The 22,036-nt window shown below is 46.6% G+C and overlaps 1 protein-coding gene across 3 annotated transcripts in view; it reads left to right on the forward strand.

Annotated features, from left to right (window-relative positions):
* LOC119975763 (mediator of RNA polymerase II transcription subunit 12-like protein) overlaps positions 1–22,036 on the forward strand; it is a 640,706-nt gene that overhangs the window by 603,653 nt on the left and 15,017 nt on the right. For all 3 annotated transcript variants that reach the window (XM_038815591.1, XM_038815593.1, XM_038815592.1), the window contains 4 exons: positions 5,119–5,205; positions 11,968–12,185; positions 13,329–13,482; positions 21,055–21,138. In XM_038815591.1, coding sequence (XP_038671519.1) covers positions 5,119–5,205; positions 11,968–12,185; positions 13,329–13,482; positions 21,055–21,138 — 543 coding nt within the window. The remainder of the gene's footprint in view (positions 1–5,118; positions 5,206–11,967; positions 12,186–13,328; positions 13,483–21,054; positions 21,139–22,036) is intronic.

Consider the following 22,036-nt stretch of genomic DNA (forward strand, 5'->3'; position numbering starts at 1 on the left):
TGTGGATAGCACAATCGCTTCACAGCTCCAGGGTCCCAGGTTCGATTCTGGCTTGGGTCACTGTCTGTGCGGAGTCTGCACATCCTCCCCGTGTGTGCGTGGGTTTCCTCCCCGTCTGTGCGTGGGTTTCCTCCAGGTGCTCCGGTTTCCTCCCACAGTACAAAGATGTGCAAGTTAGGTGGATTGGCCATGATAAATTGCCCTTAGTGTCCAAAATTGCCCTTAGTGTTGGGTGGGGTTACTGGGTTATGGGGATAGGGTGGAAGTGTTAACCTTGGGTATGGTGCTCTTTCCAGGAGCCGGTGCAGACTCGATGGGCCGAATGGCCTCCTTCTGCACTGTAAATTCTATGTAATCTAAATTCTATGTAATCTCCAGCACAGGTGTTATGGAAAGGATTGCCATACTACAGAGGAAAGAATGATGGTAAGCATTCTTCTTTGTGCTCCGGAATCCATTCTATTGAAGAATTTAGTTAATCATATTGGGGAAACCGAAGGCACATAGCGACAACCAGACATGATTACCAAGTCCATGTTGACTTGCATTAAATCGGATCAGATGAAAGTTTGTGAAAGCATGGAGGAATTCTCTCTCCAAAAAGATTGGGTGAGGGTATGCATTCCAATAGGATACTAATGTCATCTCTGAGGATGTTCAAATACAGAACAGAAGAAATAGGAGCCGGAGTCGACCATACTGCTTGTCGAGTCTGCGTCACCATTCAATACGATCATGGATAATCTTGGCTTCAACTCCACTTTCCTGTTTGTTCCCTGTATTCCTTTATTCCCTATCATTAGAGTAGAACTACATGAATGAAATGAAATGAAAATCGCTTATTGTCACAAGTAGGCTTCAAATGAAGTTACTGTGAAAAGCCCCTAGTCGCCACATTCCGGCGCCTGTTCGGGGAGGCTGTTACGGGAATCGAACCGTGCTGATGACCTGCATGGTCTGCTTTCAAAGCCAGCGATTTAGCCATGTGCTAAACAGCCCCTCAATTCCCGCAGTTCTATGCTGTGGACTAGCTCTCATTAAAACTATGTTAAACCTACCAGGATATTCCTCCATGCTGGCACTGAGGAAGCAGTAAATGTAGATCCATGAGCAGGTAAACCAGCCAAGGTCACAAAGTCATAGCGATCTACGGCACAGAATAGGTCCCTCGGTCTAACACATCTGCGCCAGTCAAAAACAACCACAAGTATTCTAATCCCATTTCCCAGCTCTTGGCCCATAACCTTGTAGGCCCTGACATCACAAGTACACATTTAAATATTTCTTAAATGTTATGAGGGTCTCTGCTTCCACTACCGTTTCAGGCAGTGAGTTCCAGACTCCCACCACCCTCTGGGTGAAAAGGGTTTTCCTCACATCCCCGCTGAATCTCTTGCCTCTTCCCTTAAGTCTATTCCCCCTGAAGTCATTGATCCCTTCACCGAGGGTAAAAGTTTCTTCCTGTCTACTCTATCTATGCCCTTCATAATTTTATTCATCTCAAACATGTCCTGTGCTCCAAGGAAAGCAACCCCAGTCTATCCAATCTCGTGACAACTAAAACCCTCCAGCCCAAGCAGCAACTTGGTAAATATCCTCGATATCCTTTCCAGTGGCTGTCACATCATTCCTATAATGTGAATTCCAGAACTGCACACAGTACTCTAGCTGTGGCCTAACCAAAGTCCCAAAGGTGAAACTGCAATAACGGGCTAACCTGCTGCACCAAACATTTACAACGTCTTGCCCTCCCCTCCGACCCTGGCTCTTTCGTCATCAATACAGTTGCCTCGCTCAAATTTCAGCATTGCATGCAAGTCGCTCTCTGTAATTATAAAGAGCTGACAATAAGACTGAGACAAGCAACCACCAGTTAGAGATTTCCTATCTCTTAACCACTGTGCACTCTGTGTGCTTGCCAGCAGCTAATGATAGGGTCAAATAAGCAGACAAATAATTGTGTTTACAAAGAAGTATCATTACTGTTATTGGAGGAATGGGCAGAAGCCCTTTTAGTCGGAAGGGAGTGCTCCTGAAGCTTTAGAAGGATTTGAAAGGACTCTGAGTAGCATACCTGCTCTCAGCCTTAGGGGCTACAGTTGCAGTTCCCTTTTGGTCCTGGCATGGCTGGGAGGTGGAACAGATGCAGCAGAAGGGAAACGGTTCAGAAAGGAGGGAGGAGGAGGACTCTTGATAGAAAGTTGAATGTTCCAGGCAATTCAGAGAGCCCTCCACCTCAGCCAGGAGCCGTGGTCTGTGGACATTACACTTCACGAGGGAAGTGGCCACTTGAACCTGCCACCTGCTCAAGCCGGGCCTGCAGCAGTAGAACAGGGTGCCCATGATGCTGCCCGTCACCACGATCCTCATTTTATGCACCCATCAAACCTTCTAGGCTGCAACTTGCAACATCACCAACAGTTCGCCATCCATCGTTGTATCCACGAGGTCATGAAGGTCTTGACCACAAGGAAAATGGGGCTTTACCATCTCCTCTCTTTGCACAGTGAATCAGGAGGAGGGGGAATGTGGTAGTACCACTGTAGTGGGCTACCCAGTGGTGCAGGAAACTTGACTGCTTACACGTGGTTGTGTGGGCACCTCATCTCCCTGAGGTGTACCAGAACTGCAAAGTTTCCACTCCCTCAACATGCAGATGGTGTGAAATTGACCACGGTGTTTCTGAGTGCCTGATCTCTTGGCAAGGGTCACCCAGCCATCATCCTGTGCCACCTCATAGAACCAGTCCTTGACAACAAGGAATACCTGCTATACGTAACTAATGACACCTTCCAGCACCTAAACATATGTAGTTGATGCACCGGCATAGAGAACGGTGCTGTGACCAGGAACGTCACGGAATAGACTACTATGAGCTCCAACGCTTCCATTGCTTATAACACCCTCCAGTATTTGGCAGAGCGTGTTTCCAAGTTCATGGTGGTCTGCTGTACCCTTCCTAATCTGGAGGTCATGAGGGCTGTGCCTTCAGTCACCATATCAGGAGGCTGGGGAAGGATGTTGCTTGGTGGCTGTGAGAGGCTGCCGCACTGCTAAGTGTGTGAGGGTGATGTGGAGTGTATGAATGCTAGCCATGAGTCAAGAATGCTCGAGATAGCCGACGGGTGAGTGACGAGGGGTGTGGTGCATTGAGCAATGTGTTGGTGGCATTTGAAGTGACCTTGACCCCCAGCATGAGTTCATTGTGCTTTCTTCAGCATTGCCCTCAGAGCCAGACTCCTAGCATTGACCTGCTGGCAATCAGCTCCCATTCTCTTTGAATTGCTAGTTCCAGGCTCTCCTGGCCAATACCTTTTCCTTCCTTTCCCCCTCCTGCATAAAGGCCTCCAGCACTGGGAACCAGCTCTCAGGCTCTGCTGCCCCGTTGCTCTTCCTGCTCAGAAACTCTTTCACGTCCGCTTCCATCCTCTACTTTTGCCAGAATCATAGAATTTACAGTGCAGAAGGAGGCCATTCAGCCCATCGAGTCTGCACCAGCTCTTGGAAAGAGCACCCTACCCAAGTCCACACCGCCACCCTCTCCCCATAACCCAGCAACCCCACCCAACACTAAGGGCAATTTAGCATGGCCAATCCACCTAACCTACACATCTTTGGACTGTGGGAGGACACCGGAGCACCCGGAGGAAACCCACACACACACGGGGGGAGAACGTGCAGACTCCGCACAGACAGTGATCCAAGCCGGGAATCGAACCTGGGACCCTGGAGCTGTGAAGCATTTGTGCTAACCACTATGCTACCGTGCTGCCCCCAATGCACCTCCTGTTTGTCAAGTGCAAGCTGCCTTTCAGAAGTGCAGGCCAGCATGGACCGGGAGTACTGCTCGAGCATGACATCACACTGTGATGCATTCAGCACTTGGCTGCACACTGCATTCATGTAGGTAACCAGGCAGTTTGCATACAGGCAAAAAGAAATCCCTTCGAGTTCGTAATAATCGCACAACACGACCCCTGCACAAGCCTACCCAACAATCAGCCCTTGGTTCTCAATATCCGAGCCATTAAAGGTTTCTCCTGCTGTGTAACTGGTGAACTTGGCCGAACCTCCAATTGGATCCCCAATCTGTGCATAGTTAGTTTATCTTGGGGCAAAGTAATGGGGGCGACAAATGGCCTCCGTGGGGGGTGCAGGTGACACATTGGGTGGGAACAGTATCAGTGTGATGCTTTCCATGATAATAATAGGCAGTGCTCACAAAGAGGAAGAATGGCCTATTGGGCAGGGCGCTGTAGGCCTGTCGACAGCCCTTTATCCCAGATTGTATCCCAGCTAGGCTCATTCAGGAACGTTACACCATGTCGATCTGTCTTTGATATTGACCCTTGGAGAGAATGCCTCGCCAAAGTGACTCCAATTGCAGGAAATAATATTCTGCTCCCGACAGATTTACACAGTGCGAAATGCTTCTTTTTAAGTGGTTGCTAAGTTTTCAAGTTGAAAGGTTGTCTTCCTCAGAAAGTGTGCTTCTTTTGTTGGCAGCAGAAGAGGAGAAACCTTGTCTGAAGTGATCAGATTGTGGGGGAGGAGAAGTTTGTAGATAACTGTTCCTCAGGGAGGTGCAGGAAAAAATATTTGTCAAACTTGGATGAAGCATTTGATTTTTATTAATTGAAGCTTCAACTTTTCCCGACAACAAAACGTAAAAATAAAATACTTGGAAGTCCAGTGGTTCTATAAAGCTGACTGGATACAAACCGGAAACATGGCCTCCTGGATTTCTCTGTGCACGGAAGGGAAGTAAATCAAGGATATTTGGGCCATCTGTTAATCACTAAACATTTTTCAAATGTTGGAGGTTTGTGACAAAAGCATCTTGGCAGATGAATGGGACAAAGGAATTGTCTTATTCCCCCCCCCCCCCCCTCCCCATATATGGAATGGTTGTGACATTTCTCTTTGTTTTAATTCTGTTACCGCATGTCCTTTCCTCCAGAGAGATTACTGCTCTGAGCTAGCAGTCCAGAAAAAAAAATCAATGAGTAGGATGTTTATTTTCTGCGCAGTGTTGCATTCCAGCCTGTTCAGTGTGAGGCGATGACCAGCCGATCACACTCCATCGACCTTTAACCTTCTGATTTGGTTCTTTTTCAGGGCCAGCCAGTTGACCAAAGCGGTCTTTATGCCCAGCAGGTCCGACCTGCCCAGCTTCCCCAGTACCCGGGTATGCAGCAAGCACAGGTAGGCATTTTAGGGAGCAGAATTGTTGCAGTACTGTCGAGAGAGTGTCAAAACCGCCCATTCTCTATGGATCCAACCCACCCACCCCCCACCCCCCCCTTTTTTCACCATTATCCCTCTATCCTTTCTTCTATCTGCAAGAGAATCCGGCCGGCTCTCGAGCGAATTAATATTTGCCCCAATGTCCCGCCTTAACTTTAGATGGAAACATTCTGCTCTCGTGTTCATTAGAGTGCTCACAGAATAATGAGCCCAAATGACCTGTTTACCAGCAAGAGCCAGCATCACATTTGTTCCAGCTGTTAAGGGTTAGAGTTATCTTTTTAATGCAATTTAACAAATGTATCTTCTCTACATTTAAATCGAACATTAAATAAATCTGATAAGGAAAGAGGTGGTGGTTAGTGGGTCGGTGCAGACCCGATGGGCCGAATGGCCTCCTTCTGCACTGTATGATCTATGTTCTGGTGCCTGCTGTGATTCTTAAGGAGTGGTCCAAATTTTGTTGTAAAATCATTGGTCTATCTGACCATATTAAAAATCTGTCCCCTATCGTCCCAGTCCCCACTTCCAGTGTTTCTAATCCTGCCTGTCTGGCTGGGATTGTGGGTTGTTGTAAGGGTGCGATAGGTGAGAGACGGATGGTGCGGAGAATGAACCTTTTGGGCCAAATGGTCTGTCTGTGCTGTGAAATTCCATTACTTCTAGGTCCATGAATGCGGTTCGTCAGTATTTTAGATGAAGGGCCACTCTTCATGTCTGAGACCAAGTCACAGCCCAGGTTTGGCAGTGCAATTGTCGGCAAAGCTGTCAGTGTTCACCCTCATTACTGCTCTGAAAGTGACTCCTGGAGTCCGCACATGCGTGGCTAAACATGAAATTCAGAAGCTGCCGAGAGTGATTCCACACTTCTTCTTGCCATGTCCTGTTGACTTCCCCCCCGAATGCAATCAATTACAATCACTGAACTGATGGGAACTTGTCTTAAAGTAAAAACACTTTGAAAAGTCCAATGTTTGAGGTGTAACTTTTTTTAATGGCATGCTAATCTCAAAATTATTGCTGAACAAATTTGCGTTCCCTGTAAAACTAATTTTATAATTCTTGGAATGTCAATTTTCTTAATTATGGTTTTTTAAAAATCACTTTTTAATTTTTTTTCAAATTGTTATGATAGTTCAACTTCTGTCCCTATCAGTTATTTTGCCCTTTAATTAAAAGGGGTGATCATCAGTTAATTTTTCATCCTGGTTTGCTGTCTCTGAGAACACTTAAATTTGATTGGGTCCTTACCCCGCTTAATGGCATCACCGTTTCTGGACGCCCTTGACTTGGCGCCAGATTCAAGCTAATGGTGTGAAACGGGAAATCCATGTCACAGGGATTTCTAGATGCTGACGGGACGGTTTTTCCAAATTACTGGCGTGCACCACTGCGCCGCTGACCGTGTCTTGTTATAGTTGGCTATTCCTTGCAGAAGACATTGCACTTGAGTCCAATGCTACTCTCACCAATTGTCCAATCCTACTCTTACCAGTCGTCCATATGCAGCAAGAATCTTTGGCTAACAATTCAGAGGAGGACCATCCTTTTTATGCAGGTATGAAGAGACCATTTTTTTCGCTTCCACCTGGCAAAGCAACTAACTCACAGATGGTGACACGGTGGTAATGTCAATGTAATCCAGAGACCAGGCTAATGTTTTGGGGACGGGTGTTCAAACCCCATCACGGAAGCTGGTGGAATTTAACTTCAGTTAATAAATCTGGAATTGAAAGCTAATCTCCGTAATGGTGACCATGACAACTATTGTCGATTGTGATAAGCACGATAATGCTCTTCAGGGAGGGAAATCTGCTATTCTGACCTACTCCAGACGTCAGATAACAGCCATGTGGTTCACTCTCACCTGCCCTCTGAAATGGCCAAGCAAACTACTCAATTAAAGGGAAATTAGGGATGGGCAACAAAAGTGACGCCCACATTCCGTGATAGAAAATAAATAAGCCCGAGGAATCAAATGGGGCCTTCTGATCTGTTCTGTATAAAAGCTAAAATGGGGCAGTGCATTAACCGGCAGGTCGGAGGGAATGTGGGGGGTTATGGTGGTGGGGTTGGAGAGTGGAGCTATTACAATTTGATAGTCAATCCTCTATCTTTGGATGCTTTGTTAAAATACGTTCAACTTGTTAGATGTGAGCTCAGTTCTGAATTCTGGAATTTCCCTCAATCTACGTGAGGCGAGAGCATTGAAGGGGACAAACAGAGTAAGACTATAGAACATTTCCTCAGCTGATTAATTTCATGGTAAAGTCAATAGTAGAAGGAATGGGCCTGGCTGAAACATCCTGCCCTAATTCATCCCTTCTGTAGGCTCTTCTATAAAACATCATTACTCGTAGACATTGTCCGCCAGAAAATTATTGCGCCCTACTTTACACGTGGACTTTTGAAACACCAGTGGGGGGGATGGTGCCTAAAATTGATTATGACCATCCAGTTGTTCCTAAGCCGCTGCCTGGCTCCGAGCGCCTAACTCAACACACACCATCCGGAGAGACGGTGACGTGGTGGTAATGTCAGTGAATTTCCACATGGAAACTCAGGAATGTTGGCCAGGTAGCCCCAACCTCTTCCTTTCAAAAGAAAATTGGATACATATTTGCAAAAGGACAAACTCTGCATGGCTAGGGGGAAGGAGCAGTGGGACTAATTGGACTCCTTCAAAGAGCCAACATAGACATGGCGCGTCGATTGGCCTACTTCAGTGCAGGATGATTTTTATCATAGCCAGGTGTGATAGCCCTCCTGAGGAGAATGGGGAAAAGCTCATCGATCGCCCCGTGGGGCTTGTAGGGTACGCGTTCCCATGGTAATGGGCAGAAGCCCACCCAGCTGGGACTCGACACCGAGCCCTTTAAATGCCGTCCCAGAACCGGACGAGGTGCCGCGTTAGTTCCGCGCTTGTGTTGTGCACCGTGGGTGCGGCTATACTTTTGAGTTTAGAATAAATCTGTCTAAACCTTCATCTTTGATTACTACAATGAGTAACCTATTTACCCATAAGAGTCGGTATATAGTGAATAGCGTGAGCTGGATTCCCTGCACCCCTGCGCCGAAATCACGTTTGGCGCGGGGGCGGAAAATACATTTTCACGCCAAAATCGGGCCCGGCGCCAGTCCGGCAATTCTCCGGGACCCGATAATCGGCGTGTTCCTGGAGTACTCTGTGGGGTTGGGAGGACATTGCCAGAGCCCACCGAGCGATCCTCCGCTCCCAACCGGCCGAGTTCCCGACGGCGTGGTTCTAACCACTTAGTGCCGTTCGGGAAGGTCGTGTGGCAGCTGCGGCTCAGTCCAAGGCCACCCTGGTGAGGGGGGGGGGGATCAGGCACCGGGGGAGTTGGCCTTATCGGCGGCTGAGAAACAGATCGGGCTGGTCAGCCGATCGGGGAAGGCCTACTTTCTGCAGCTGCCTCTGCGGTCCGGGTCCGCCATGGCACGGACTTGAAACCAGAAGTGCGGGGGCCCGTATCCACAGCTAAAGCTGCGCGAATCAGCTTTGGGTTCCTGAGTGAATTATCTGATCGTTTTTATCGGAAACTCGGGAGTGAACCGTCAGCGTTTTTCCGCCGGCGTGGGGACATAGTCCCATCTTGGGAGAATCCAGCCCCATAACTTTAGCCAGTTACGTATTGGGACCTTTTTAAGCTTTTTGTAAATCAATGGAGAATTTCCTTAAAAGTATTACAGGCCCCAGAATCTTTCACTAAAATAGTTAGTGGAAGATTGAAAACACTTTCTCTTTCTGTCCGAATTGATGTCATTTTTATTCATCTATATGCTGAACCTGTTTATGCATCTTTGCAATACCAACACCCCCCCCCCCCCCCTCGCCCCGCCCCCGCCACCAACTCTCCATATAGGTTAGTGAAAGCATTTTAAAAAAAAATTAAATCCATTTTCAAGCCAACATTTTCATTATTTCCGCAATTCTGCATGCAAAATTACACTGTTTGGGCAAAGGTTACGCCATGCACAGAAATTGGGGAGAAGACAGCCTGCTTCATTGCCACCCAATCCACCCTGTCCTCTACCACCGGTGCTCAGTGGCAGCAGTGTGTACCATCTACAAGAAGCATGGCAGAAACTCACCAAGGCTTGTTCGACGGCCGCTTCCAAACCCACGATGCTACCATCTAGAAAAATAAAGGCAGCAGCTGCACGGGAGCGGCACCCACCAACAAGTCTCTCTCTCTCCCCTCCCCCCCCCCCCCCCCCCCCCCCCCCCCCCCCCCACCCCCACCCCCCAAACCAGGTCACAAACCATCTTAACTTGAAAATATATCGGCCGTTCATTCACTGTCACAGGCTCGAAATCCTAGCAGTCCCTCCCTAGCAGCACTGTGGGTGTACCTACACCAGACGGACCGCAGCGGTTCACTGCAGACAGCCACCTTGTCGGGGTAGATTAGGGATGGTCAGTCAATGCTGATCTCCTCAGCAACGCTCACATCCCGTGAATGAATCAAATACAAGTATTTGGACTGTGTTCGCCACTTGCCCCAATCACCGTCGGTGCTCTTAGCAAAACAATAAACTAAAGCGATGCTGGGTTTTATTTCGCAGACTATTACAGAGAAGCAGTGATTTATCAACCAATCTTTATGCAATTTAAAAGCTATTTCTGGTTCTGAGTCTGCACACAAGTCAAATTTCCCATTCTGATGGGAATAGCACTGTATTATTTTACACTGACTTTGAGCAAGCGTTTTAATAAAAGGAAATGGAAACTTTACGGGTTGCTGGGTCTGGCATATCTGTGAAAACCCACACGAGCCAGATACCGGGGTCTGCTTCTTGTTCCAAACAATGTTCGGCATAAAGAACAGAATATATCTTTAATAACTCCATGTCAGTGTTACAGGTCAGGAATTACAACAGCTCTTTCCTCCTGTTTACTGTCTCTTTCTTTCTTTCCTTCTTCGACTCTCCGCCTCCACAGAACCGTCTGGCTTTAGTCTCGCATTCTCAATCCCTCGCCCCCCCGCCACCCTCTCCCCAGTGGGATTGGAGGAGCCACAACTCCAGTCTGTCCGGCTTGTTTGAAAAAACCCATTCATTTATTTATGCCTTTTCACTCTTTCTTTGTTTTTGATCCCTCAAGTTCTTTTAAGGAAAACAAAATAGGAGGTATTAAGGAAAATATGGTGGGAATCTGGAACTCGTTGCCTGAAAGGATGGTGGAGGTGGGAACCCTCACAACATTTAAAAAGCATTTAGATGAGCATTTGAAATGCCAGAGCGTACAAGGCTACAGACCGAGTGCTGGAAAATGGGATTAGAATAGATCGGTGCTTGAAGCACAGACATACTGGGCCGAACGGCCTCTTTCTGTGCTGTAGAAACTCGGATGACTCAAAAAATCCGGCAGAATTCTCAGTCCTGATAATTGTCCAGCCAACACTGCTGTGAAGCGTGCATATGTGAACCTGGTTCGTCCTTTATTAAAATTCATTCATGGGGTGTGAACGTTGCTGGCTAGGCCGTCATTTTTGCCTATTTGAAAAATGAAATGAAAATTGCTTATTGTCACGAGTAGGCTTCAATGAAGTTACTGTGAAAAGCCCCTAGTCGCCACATTCCGGCGCCTGTCCGGGGAGGCTGGTACGGGAATCGAACCGTGCTGCTGGCCTGCTTTAAAAACCAGTGATTTAGCTGAGTGAGCTAAACCAGCCCCTTCCCTGTGCAACAAAGGCTCGCAAGGCCATTTTAGAAGACAATCAAGAATCAACTGAAGTGTTGGCTAGTGTAGACTTGAGAGACGAACAGACACTTCCAACACTGATGAAGGTTCAACTCAATTTTATTAACTACTTCTAACTAACTAACACACAATGTCTGTGGGTCTAAATGATGTAAACTTAAACTAGAGACCTAAGCCTTGTCTGAACCAGTTGATTCTCTCAGCACATGGTGTGAGTCTGTGCTGGGCTGGATGAGTTCTTGTTGCACTCAGAGGCAGCACCCAGAATGAGCGGGAACCGTGGTGCCCTCTGCCTTCATAGTGTGTGTATTCTAACTGGTGATTGGCTGTGGTGTTTGTACATGTTGATTGGTCCATGTGTGTGTCTGCACCATGATATACTGGTGTATATCATGACATATACCACATTGCTGTGGGTCTGGAGCCACTGATAGGCCAGGCAGGATAATGATGGCAGATCACCTTCTTCAGGGACACCAGTGTCGACCTCGCCAAAATCACTTGGGTTATCTGGTAGTTTCATCGTCACCAAAACTGTGTCTAGCTTTTTTTTTTAATTCCAACTTTATTAAATTAACTGAATTCCAATTCCCCCAGCTGCCAAGCTGGATTTTGAACTTGCATCTCTGGATCATTTGGTCCAAGCCTCTGGATTGTAGTCCAGTAACGACACTGCTGCCAAAGCCCCAGCGGTCTGTTTGGTTGATTCGTGCCCACCACTCACTCACTCACTCACTCACTGCCTGGACTCTCGCATGATGCAATGCTAATTGGGTGAGTTGCCACCTTGGGAGTGGCCTGCGTCTACAGAATGTTACAGGAGAAGGACTGTTGTGGCGGGGGGAGGGGGGGGGGGGGGGGGGAGAATTTGAGGCACGAAAAACAAGTTTGTTTGTCCACATGAAAAACTGCCCTTCTATCTTTCGCAAGTGGATTGTCTCGGCTTTGTATTGGAGCGAGTGACACTCTTGTCTCCCCTTGGTCCTTTTGTGTAGGCTCTGCCCCATGGATACACAGCGTACAGTACTCAGATGCCTTTGCAACAGCAGGCTGGAAATGGCATGCTGTCGCCCAGCTACAGTGCCAGGCCATACCAGGCTGCTCACTCTAACCCAGCTCTCGTCGACCGGATCAGGCAAATGCAGCAGCAGCCGAGTGGTTATATTCACCAGCAAGCCTCTCCCTACCCACCAAACCTTCAGGGCACTCAACGGTAAGTGGCCAGAAATGATCAGTTAGTGCCATCGATTCAGGAACAATCTACCTTTCCCCACAGCAATATGGAAGTGAGATCTGTGACTGACTGTTATGTTTCTGAAGTTAATTGCTAATCAGCATTCTTGTGATTTATTTCATAATTTTCTTCCACCTCCCCAAAACTCCCATTTGCTTCATACAATTGGTTTTGAATCTGATCTCAGCTTCACCTTGCAGGATTTTGCTGATGTTGTTTTTAAACAAGTTATTGCAATTGACATGTGAATAAAACGAGGCCATTCAGCCCCTCGAGGCTGATCCAGCTCTGAGTTCAATCGTGGCTGATCTGTATCTTAACTCCCTCTACCCGCCTTGGTTTTGTCATCCTTAATACTCAACTACAAAATCCATCAAGAGGAGGTGCATGACAATGGCTCATGCTGACTGTCACTATTCTTTCCCTTCTGTCCCTTCGTTCTCACACGGGGAAACCTTTGTGACTGAGACCAGGCAATCACAGGTAGCACTCAATTGTCAACTGAAGTGGAGCTTCAGTGGACAGAAGAAAACTCCATCCACCCCACTTTAGTGAGTTGCACGTCATCTGCATTGCACTTTTTTGGTAGACACACAATTGCCATTTAAAGGGAGATGAAAATAGTCATCCTGGTTGATGCATCCTTAGTTACGTTTCGGAGAACAGCATTGCAGATGAACATTCTGCTTTATTTTTATGCTCAGTTTTGTTATAAATTGATGCTGATTGGCTTGACAATGCTGGATTACTCTGTAATGTAGTTACCCCTAATATTAGGGTGACCATTCCTCTGGTCTCTGTGTAGAGGAAGCTAAGAAAACTAATGAGATAAGGTACAGCACCAGCATGACTTTCTGCCCACTGTTATTCTTTGTTGAAGTCAATGTACAGGGTGAAGTATTTGCGTTCCACAGAATCTCACTGGTTTCCTACCCAGAGTTAGGCTAAAATTACCCCATGTAGCACCCAATTGTTGTGTAATTCACAAACATGACCTCCAGTGCATTCATCTCTTTGCGCTGATCTGCTTACTGTGGCAGAACCTAGCAAGTAGGTCTGTGCTCCGATCATTTATTGCAATACATGCACTAATCATCAGATCTGCATTATTTTCTGGCGTAGGCTCACCCACCAACCTTTGCAGCAGAGCACTTTGATGGCAGCTGGACTTGATCATATGACGCCAGGCCCGCATGCAAACCTTGGTTCAGTCCAACTTTCACAGGAGCAGATGAGACAACGACAGCAACAACTTCGACAGCAGCGTCTCCTACAGGTGGGAATTGGTCTTGCGTAAGGTTCAATCCTGCCTTGCCAACACAAGTCGTGCAAGCGATTTGAAAGTCCTTACTGCGTTAGGATTGTCAGCCTGTTCCGGTGCAACAAAAGCCATTCATTCATCGTAAAAGCTACAACATCTTTTTCCAACTGGCCTGTGGTGAATGTAATTCACACTGTAATATATATGATACCATATTATTGTAAGCGCAGTTGCGTTGCCCGACCACTAGGGGGAGTAGCACTGGGAATGCATAGGAGTTTGTACAGGGCTCCACCCTTGGCTCCGCCCACGGCTCCTCCCCCTGGACTGCTGTATAAAGATCGATGCCCAGAGCCAGCCGACCAGTTCATCCAGGGTTCATCGTGTTACAGGCTGGCTCTGTTATAAGTAGATTAAAACCACTGTTCATATCTTAAAGCACGTGTCTCGTGAATTGATGGTCTCATCATGGCCCTTTTCTTCAGACAGGCTGTGCACATTTTGTTGTAATCTCTATTTAACTTACTCATTTCCCTCCAGATATTAAATGACAATGATACACATGGGAAAATTAGGGTACATTTATTTGTTCCCACCCACCCGCTTCTCTTGCCACCATCAGAAGAAAGTTTACTTTGTTTCATGCAGCTTATGCGGGACAGAAACAGGCCATTCTGTCCAACCTAGCAATGTTTGGTGTTTAGACTTCATTCCAGCCTTCTCTCATCTAAACCTACCAGCATAGTATGCATATGAACGTATAAATTAGGAGCAGGAATAGGCCACTAGGCCCCTCGAGCCTGCTCCACCATTCAATAAGATCGTGGCTCAACCGAATGTAACTTCAATCCCACATTCTTCCCACACCCCAATAGCCATTCACCCGAGAATCTATCTAACACTTCCTTAAAAACATTCACAGATTCTGCTTCCACTGCCTTTTGAGGAAGAGAGTTCCAGAGATTCGTGTCGCTCTGAGAGGAAAAGAATTATCCTCACCTCTGTCTTAAATGAGTGAACCCTTATTTGCATAAAATGACCCCTTGTTCTAAATTCTCCCTCGTAAGCTTGTCTTGTTTCCCGCTATTCCCTGTTCACTTCAACCATTCCCTGTGATAGCGTTCAACATTCTCGTCGCACTTTAAGCGAAGGCGTTTTTTTCTGAATTCCCTATTGGATTTCTTGGTGACTATCGTATATTGATGGTCTCAAGTTATGCTGTTCCCCATAAGAGGAAGCATTACCCCTGTAACCATTCTATTAAAACCTTTTTAAATGTTTAAAGGCCTCTGTTAGGTTACCCCTCAGCCTTCATTTCTTTAAGAGACCCAGCCTATTACTCCTTTCTTGATATGTGCACCCAGCCATTTCTCACATCATCCCGGTAAGGTTTATCTGCAGCGTCTGCTATGATCTTTTTACAATCTGGCGACCAGAACCACACATCCTACTCTTTTAATGTGCGAGTGTACTCTTTGTTCTTTTCTTGATAAATACATGAATAGGATGGGAATAGAGGGATACGAACCCAGGAAGTGTAGAAGATTGTAGTTTAGTCGGGAAGCATGGTCAGCACGGGCTTGGAGGGCCGAAGGGCCGGTTCCTGTGCTGTACTTTTCTTTGTTCTTTGTTGTTCTTTGTTCTAACAGGAGTAAATTGGAGGTTCAGAATAACCTTACTTTTCAATTCTAACCCTCTCGGAATCAAGCCTACTGCTTAGTTTTCTTTTTTTTTAAATGGCCTTCCTAACCAAAGTGCCACTTTTAGTGATTGGTGTATTTGTACTCCGAGATCCCTTTATTCCTCTACCCCATCCTCTTAATAAGTGACCTCCCTATTCGTCCGACCAAATTGTACTACCTCGCATTTACCTGTGGTAAACTTCATTAGCCTATTATTTGCCCACTCTGCAAGTTTGTGAATATTCTCCTGTAATTTGTTGCCCTCCTCCTCAGTATTGACTCCTCCCTCACCCCCTAAATTTGGTGTCACTCGCAAAGTTAGAATTGTTTTTTTTACTGATTCCCAAAGGCCAAATCATGAATTCAAATTGTAAACAAACAGTGGTCTCAGCACTGACCCTTGTGGAACACCATTTTCCATCTTCTGACACTCTGAAGAACTACCCTTTACTCTCACATTCTGCTTTCGGTCTTGAAGCCAGCTCAAGACCCAGTCCTGCCGTATGTTTCCTCACTCAACATTCTCTGATCTTATTCTTTAGTTGAGTGGTACCTTATGGAAGGCCTTTGAAAGTCCAGATAAATTACATCTACTGCATTATCAGTACCTACCCTCACTGTTCCAATTCCTATCCCCCTACCGCCCCTAGGGGTGCACTAAGGCAGACTTTAGTCTGTTTACATCACTAATTGGCCAGGGCATTGCGCATAAAAATTGGCAAGTCATGCTGCAGCTGTATAGAACCTTAGTTAGGCCACACTTGGTGTATAGTGTTCAATTCTGGTTGCCAGATTACCAGATGGATGTGGAGGCTTTAGAGAGGGTGCAGAAGAGATTTACCAGGATGTTGCCTGGTATGGAGGGCATTAGCTATGAGGGGCGGTTGAATGAACTCGGTTTGTTCTCACTGGAACAACGGAGGTTGACAGGCGACCTGATAGAGGTCTACAAAATTATGAGGGGCATAGACAGAGTGGATAGTCAGAGACTTTTTCCCAGGCTAGAGGGGTCAATTACTAGGGGGCATAGGTTTAAGCTGCGAGGGGCAAGGTTTAGAGGAGATGTACAAGGCAAGTTTTTTTACACAGAGGGTAGTGGGTGCCTGGAACTCGCTGCCGGAGGAGGTGGTGGAAGCAGGGACGATAGTGACGTTTAAGGGGCATCTTGACAATTACATGAATAGGATGGGAACAGAGGGATACGGACCCCGGAAGTGTAGAAGGTTTTAGTTTAGACGGGCAGCATGGTCGACGCAGGCTTGGAGGGCCGAAGGGCCTGTTCCTGTGCTGTACTTTTCTTTGTTCTTTGTTCTAATTATCCCTGGTATAGGTGACCAGCCTGTCTTAGAAGGCTATGAGAGAGGGGGCAGCACTCCACATCAAGCGTGGCTGATCAGGTGTCTCTCCCACTCACACTGCGAAGCATTGGCATGTTAGAAGGGTTTACAGGTTGCCACTCAATCTGTTTTGGCCGGGTTAGGAACACACCTTCCATGGTCATCAAGTCCTGGGGTGGGATTTGAACCCAGAGATTCTGGCTCAGAGGCAGGGACGCGACCCACTGCGCCACAAAACAACCTCCCCCCTCTCTGTTATCTCATGAAAATGTTCGGTAAGTTTGGCCAAGCCAGATTTTCATTTTTGAAATCCACGCTGACAATTCGCTTATGTATTTTTCCTCTTCTAAATTATTTTTTAGCATCTCCAAATACCTGTATGTCATAATGTGCATTCTACTTTGAGTGATCTTATTTCACAGGTTCATACCATCCGAAGGGGTAATTACTAACATATGTTTGGCAAATGATTTTGTACAGTTCAATATAGCACCACATGCTCCCAATTTAATCAAACTCGCTCACTTTCAAACATGATTAAACTCTCCATTGATTTCAAAAGCTTACCTACCATCTGCCATATTGTGCAAGGCAGCTGAAGTTAAAATTGTAGCTGCAGGATTTTCTCAAGTCCTGAAAGGTGTACATCCCAAGCAGTGACGAACAAGCCGCGATAACTGTTGTCTTCCGCCAACTCCACTTAGAGTTGCTCATTCATGCTGTGTTACTTTTTAGGAAACACTATTTGGAGAAGGAGTCCTTTCAATCCAAAAACCTTCTTCCCTCAGTCACGTTCCAAGCACTGGAAAGAAAAATATTCTGCACTGTTTTACCTGCTCATGTGAAATTGGCGGCACGGTAGCACAGTGGTTAGCACAGTTGCTTCACAACTCTGTTGCTTCACACTGTCTGTGCGGAGTCTGCACGTTCTCCCCGTGTCTGCGTGGGTTTCCTCCGGGTGCTCTGGTTTCCTCCCACAGTCCAAAGATGTGCAGGTTGGGTGGATTGGCCATGCTAAATTGCCCTTAGTTTCCAAAAAGGTTAGTGAGATTACGGGGATTGGGTGGAGGTGTGGGTTTGGGTAGGATGCCCTTTTCAAGGCCCGGTGCCGACTCAATGGGCAGAATGGCCTCCTGCACTGTAAACTCTATGATGTGGAGGAAGTTGACCTTTTCCTCCGGTAAAATCAGCTTTAAAGGGAATAACCACATTGTCTATTCTGTGGAGAACCTGTCCCCGACTCAGCCAGGTTCACCATTGTATGGCTGCCAGTAGGTTTTGCTTTACCGCCAGAATCAGTTCTTTGCAGAGCAGTACTGCCCATCGTTGCAAACCTGACGAGGATTGAATTTATTTTTAATTCTTTCACAGGATGCGAGCGTTGCTGCTTGGGCCAAAATTCAATCCTCGTTAGATTTGCACTGTCTGATAGCATCTATCCCATATCTAACAAAATTTTACACTGAGCTACATGAGTTATATTCGGGCGGATGACCAAAACCTGGACAAAAAGGAAGCTTTAAAGAGGAAAGTTAAAGACAGTGAGTAGGGGAGATTAAGTGAGGGGGTTCCAGAGTTTAGGGACAGCCTCCAGTGATGGAGCACAGGAAATCATGGATGTACAAGAGGCCAAAGAACATGACAGCACAGGAACAGGCCCTTCGGCCCACCAAGCCTGTGCTGATACTGATTCCTTATTTTGACCTAATACTTATTGCCCAAACGATCTGTACCCTTCACTCCCCGCCTGTTCATGTGTTTATCAAGGTGCATGGTTTAGCACACTGGGCTTAATTGCTGGCTTTTAAAGCAGGCCAGCAGCACGGTTCAATTCCTGTACCAGCCTCCCCGAACAGGCGCCGGAATGTGGCGACTAGGGGCTTTTCACAGTAACTTAATTGAAGCCTACTCGTGACAATAAGCAATTTTTATTTTCATTTCAAATGTTGCTACCTTGCCTGCCTCCACCACCTCCACTGGCAACGCGTTCCAGGCACCCACCACCCTCTGTGTGAAAAACATTCCCCACACATCCCCCCCTAAACATTCCCCCTTGAACCTGTGCCCCCTTGTAATTGAGTCCCACTCTGGGGGGGGGGGGGGGGGGGGGGGGGAGCTTCTGACTATTCACCATGTCGATACCTCTTGTAATTGTGTAGAGCTCAATCAGGTCTCCCCTCAGCCCCCGTCTTTCCAACAGAAACAATCCGACTTTATCCAACCTCTCCTCATCGCTAAACCCCTCCAGACCTGGCAGCATCCTAGTGAACCTTCAGAATTGGAAGAATGCAGAGATGTCAGAGGTTTGTAAGATTGGCGATAAGGGCAGGATAGTATTAGGTATAGTAGCTGTTAGGATTGTGAAGCTACAAAGGGTCATGAGCCAGTCAGAGGACCCAGGTGGACCAAGTGAAATGACACCTTTCTGCAATGGTGAAACCTGAGCATCCAGTCTCTTTCTCCATCACGTTTAGTTAACTTTACTTTATTTTACTGAGGAGAGGAAGAGCAGAGGTTCTCCTATTTAATTAGAGTCATATTTCAGAGGGAATACAGCAGCATGCAGTAGGTTATGACCTTCTCACTTATTCCTACTCTCAGCTAAGTGGTTGCGATGGGAGGGGGAAGACACAATTCAGTTTGCATGAACTGTGTAAGTACCAGCCCACTATTTGGATAGTGTACAAGGCCACGTTGCAGCTAAAGTGAGAATTACTAGTTCCTGAGTTGCCCACAGGACTTATATCCAGAATAACATCAGTATTTTGAGAACTTAATTGTTATTCACTTTCATTTACTCTTGTGTTACGTACCACTTATCATTTTGTCAAAGTTTTTAGCATTGTCTCCTTTTTTTATTTCTTTCATGGGATGAGGGTGTCGCTGGCTGGGCCATCATTTAACGCCACCCTTAAGATGGTGAGCCATCTTCTTGAACCGCTGTAGGCCACGTTGTGTCAGTACGCCCGCAAAGATGTTAGGGATGGGGCTCCAGGATTTTTACCCAGCGGCATTATAATTCCAAATCAGAATGGCGAGTGGAAGGGGAGGGGAATTTGAACATGGTGATGTTCCAATGCATCTGTTGCCCTTGTCCTCCTCGATGGTAGCGGTTGCAGCTTTGGAAGGTGCTGTTGAAGGAGCCTTGATGACTTGCTGCATTGCAACTTATGGATGGTACACTCTGCTGCCACTGTGTGTTGGTGGGTGAGGGAATGCATATTGAAGGTGGTGGATGGCATGTATATCAAGTGTGCTGCTTCGTCCTGGATGATGTTGAGCTTCTTGAGTGTTGTTGGAGCTGAACTCTTCCAGGCAAGTGGGGAGTATTCCATCAGACTCCTGACTTGTGCCTTGTAGATGGTGGACAGGCTTTGGGGAGTCACAAGGTGAGTTACTCGCTATAAGATTCCCAACTTCTGACCTGTTCTTGTAGCCACAGTATTTATATGACTGGTCCAATTCATTCTCTAGACAATGTAATTCTTGCTAACTCTATTGTCACTTTTAACTTTCTTTAAATTTCCCAGTTACATTGTGACTCAATTCTATGCTGTTTGTTTATTTTATAATTACCGTTCCTCCCCACTGGTTTAAATGCATGGTAGCATTGTGGATAGCACAATCGCTTCACAGCTCCAGGGTCCCAGGTTCGATTCCGGCTTGGGTCACTGTCTGTGCGGAGTCTGCACATCCTCCCCGTGTGTGCGTGGGTTTCCTCCGGGTGCTCCGGTTTCCTCCCACAGTCCAAAGATGTGCAGGTTAGGTGGATTGGCCATGATAAATTGTCCTTAGTGTCCAAAATTGCTCTTCGTGTAGGGTGTGGTTACTGGATTATGGGGATAGGGTGGAGGTGTTAACCTTGGGTAGGGTGCTCTTTCCAAGAGCCGGTGCAGACTCGATGGGCTGAATGGCCTCCTTCTGTACTGTAAATTCTATGATAAAACACTGTTATATTTCCAGTCTGGTTGGGCTCAATGGCCTGTTTTTATGCTGTGCACTCTATTGGTACCAAAGCTCCTTCAACAGTGCCTTCCAAACCCATAACCTCTACCACCTAGAAGGACACCTGGGAACACCATCAGCTGCAAGTCCCCCCCCCCCCCCCCCCCCACCCCGCAAGTCACTCACCATCCTGACTTGGAAATATATTGCTGTTCCTTCCTGTCGCTGGGTAGAAATGCTGGAACTCCCTCCCTAACAGCACTGTGGGTGTACATACACCACATGGACTGCAGCGGTTCAAGAAGGCGGCTCACCCCCAGCTTCTGAAAGGCTGTAGGCGAAGGGCAATAAATTCTGGTCAAGCCGGCGACCTCCACATCCTGTCAACAAATAAATACATTTTTTTGAATAGTGTAATTCTACCTGTTTAATCTGGTGTCAAATCCATACATACACAGTTGTGAAAAGGTTTGTGAAATAAAGTAAGAAACTTTGAGAGTTTCTGTGATTGTTGGAGTAAAGGAAGTGGGACTAGGAAGATACTCTTCTGGAGAGCAAGATGGGCCGTGGTGTAAAATTCTGCATCACCGTCGCATCCAACATTCTGCCCTCTCTGGTTGCAGATACAGCAGCAGCAGGAACAACAACAGCAACAACAAAGTCAGCAGGCACTTGGGATACAGGCCGCACAATCACAGCAAGCACTGGTAAGTGGATGCTTAAATATTTTTGCCTCGGGTGAAATAAAGGCTAGGGTGGAAATGTACTTGCTGTGTTATCCCATTTGATGTACCAATTGCCACTACATTCTTTGGTGATATGGTGGGGATTGTGTCCACTACACTCAGGGACTGCATTCTGCACAGAGTCATAGCCACCACTCACACCAGTCACTCTGTGCAGCATCCACCACTTACACCATCTTATCCTGGACAACCGCCTATGCTGAATTAATTTGCCACTATCCTAAGAATCAATTGCAAAGGAATAACTTACACCGTGGCAAGTGTGCCGAGTGTTGTGGACACTTCAAGTAGCTGTTCTTCCCTCTCGTTCTTTAGTCCCATCACATCATCCAATAACGGGACACATTCCGGCTCTCTAAAGTGAAGACGTTACAAACCATCCTGCTACAGATGGCAGAGGTGAGAGAGTGGACTCTGGCCGTTTTACTGCTTCACCACAAAGATATATTCGAAAACGTCAAAGCGAAAACTCTTCCATTTGGAGAGAAGCTTGCTTGTTTCCCTCTCACATGAATTCTCAGTGCCAATCCGAAACACAGGCTAAAACCCAACATCACTGCAATTAGCTTTCTATTTATCCTTTGCTTCTTAGCTGTTCATCCCCGTGGCAAAGTCACATGGGCATGTCTTGGAACCTAATGATGTAACAGACAAGAAACCAATGAGCATTCTGTCAGAATACTGCTCAGTCCACTTTGCCAGGGGCATGGCACAATAAGAAGAATTAACTTTTCCCAAAGCACATGGTTGATCTCGATTATAGCATTTGCATAATGATTTAAGAATGATATAGGGGCTGAGATGCAAAAATTATAAGACAGGTGCATTCCTTTGAGTTTAGAAATTTAAGGGGTTATCA

This window comes from Scyliorhinus canicula, chromosome 13, assembly GCF_902713615.1.
Source record: "Scyliorhinus canicula chromosome 13, sScyCan1.1, whole genome shotgun sequence".
NCBI lineage: Eukaryota > Metazoa > Chordata > Chondrichthyes > Carcharhiniformes > Scyliorhinidae > Scyliorhinus > Scyliorhinus canicula.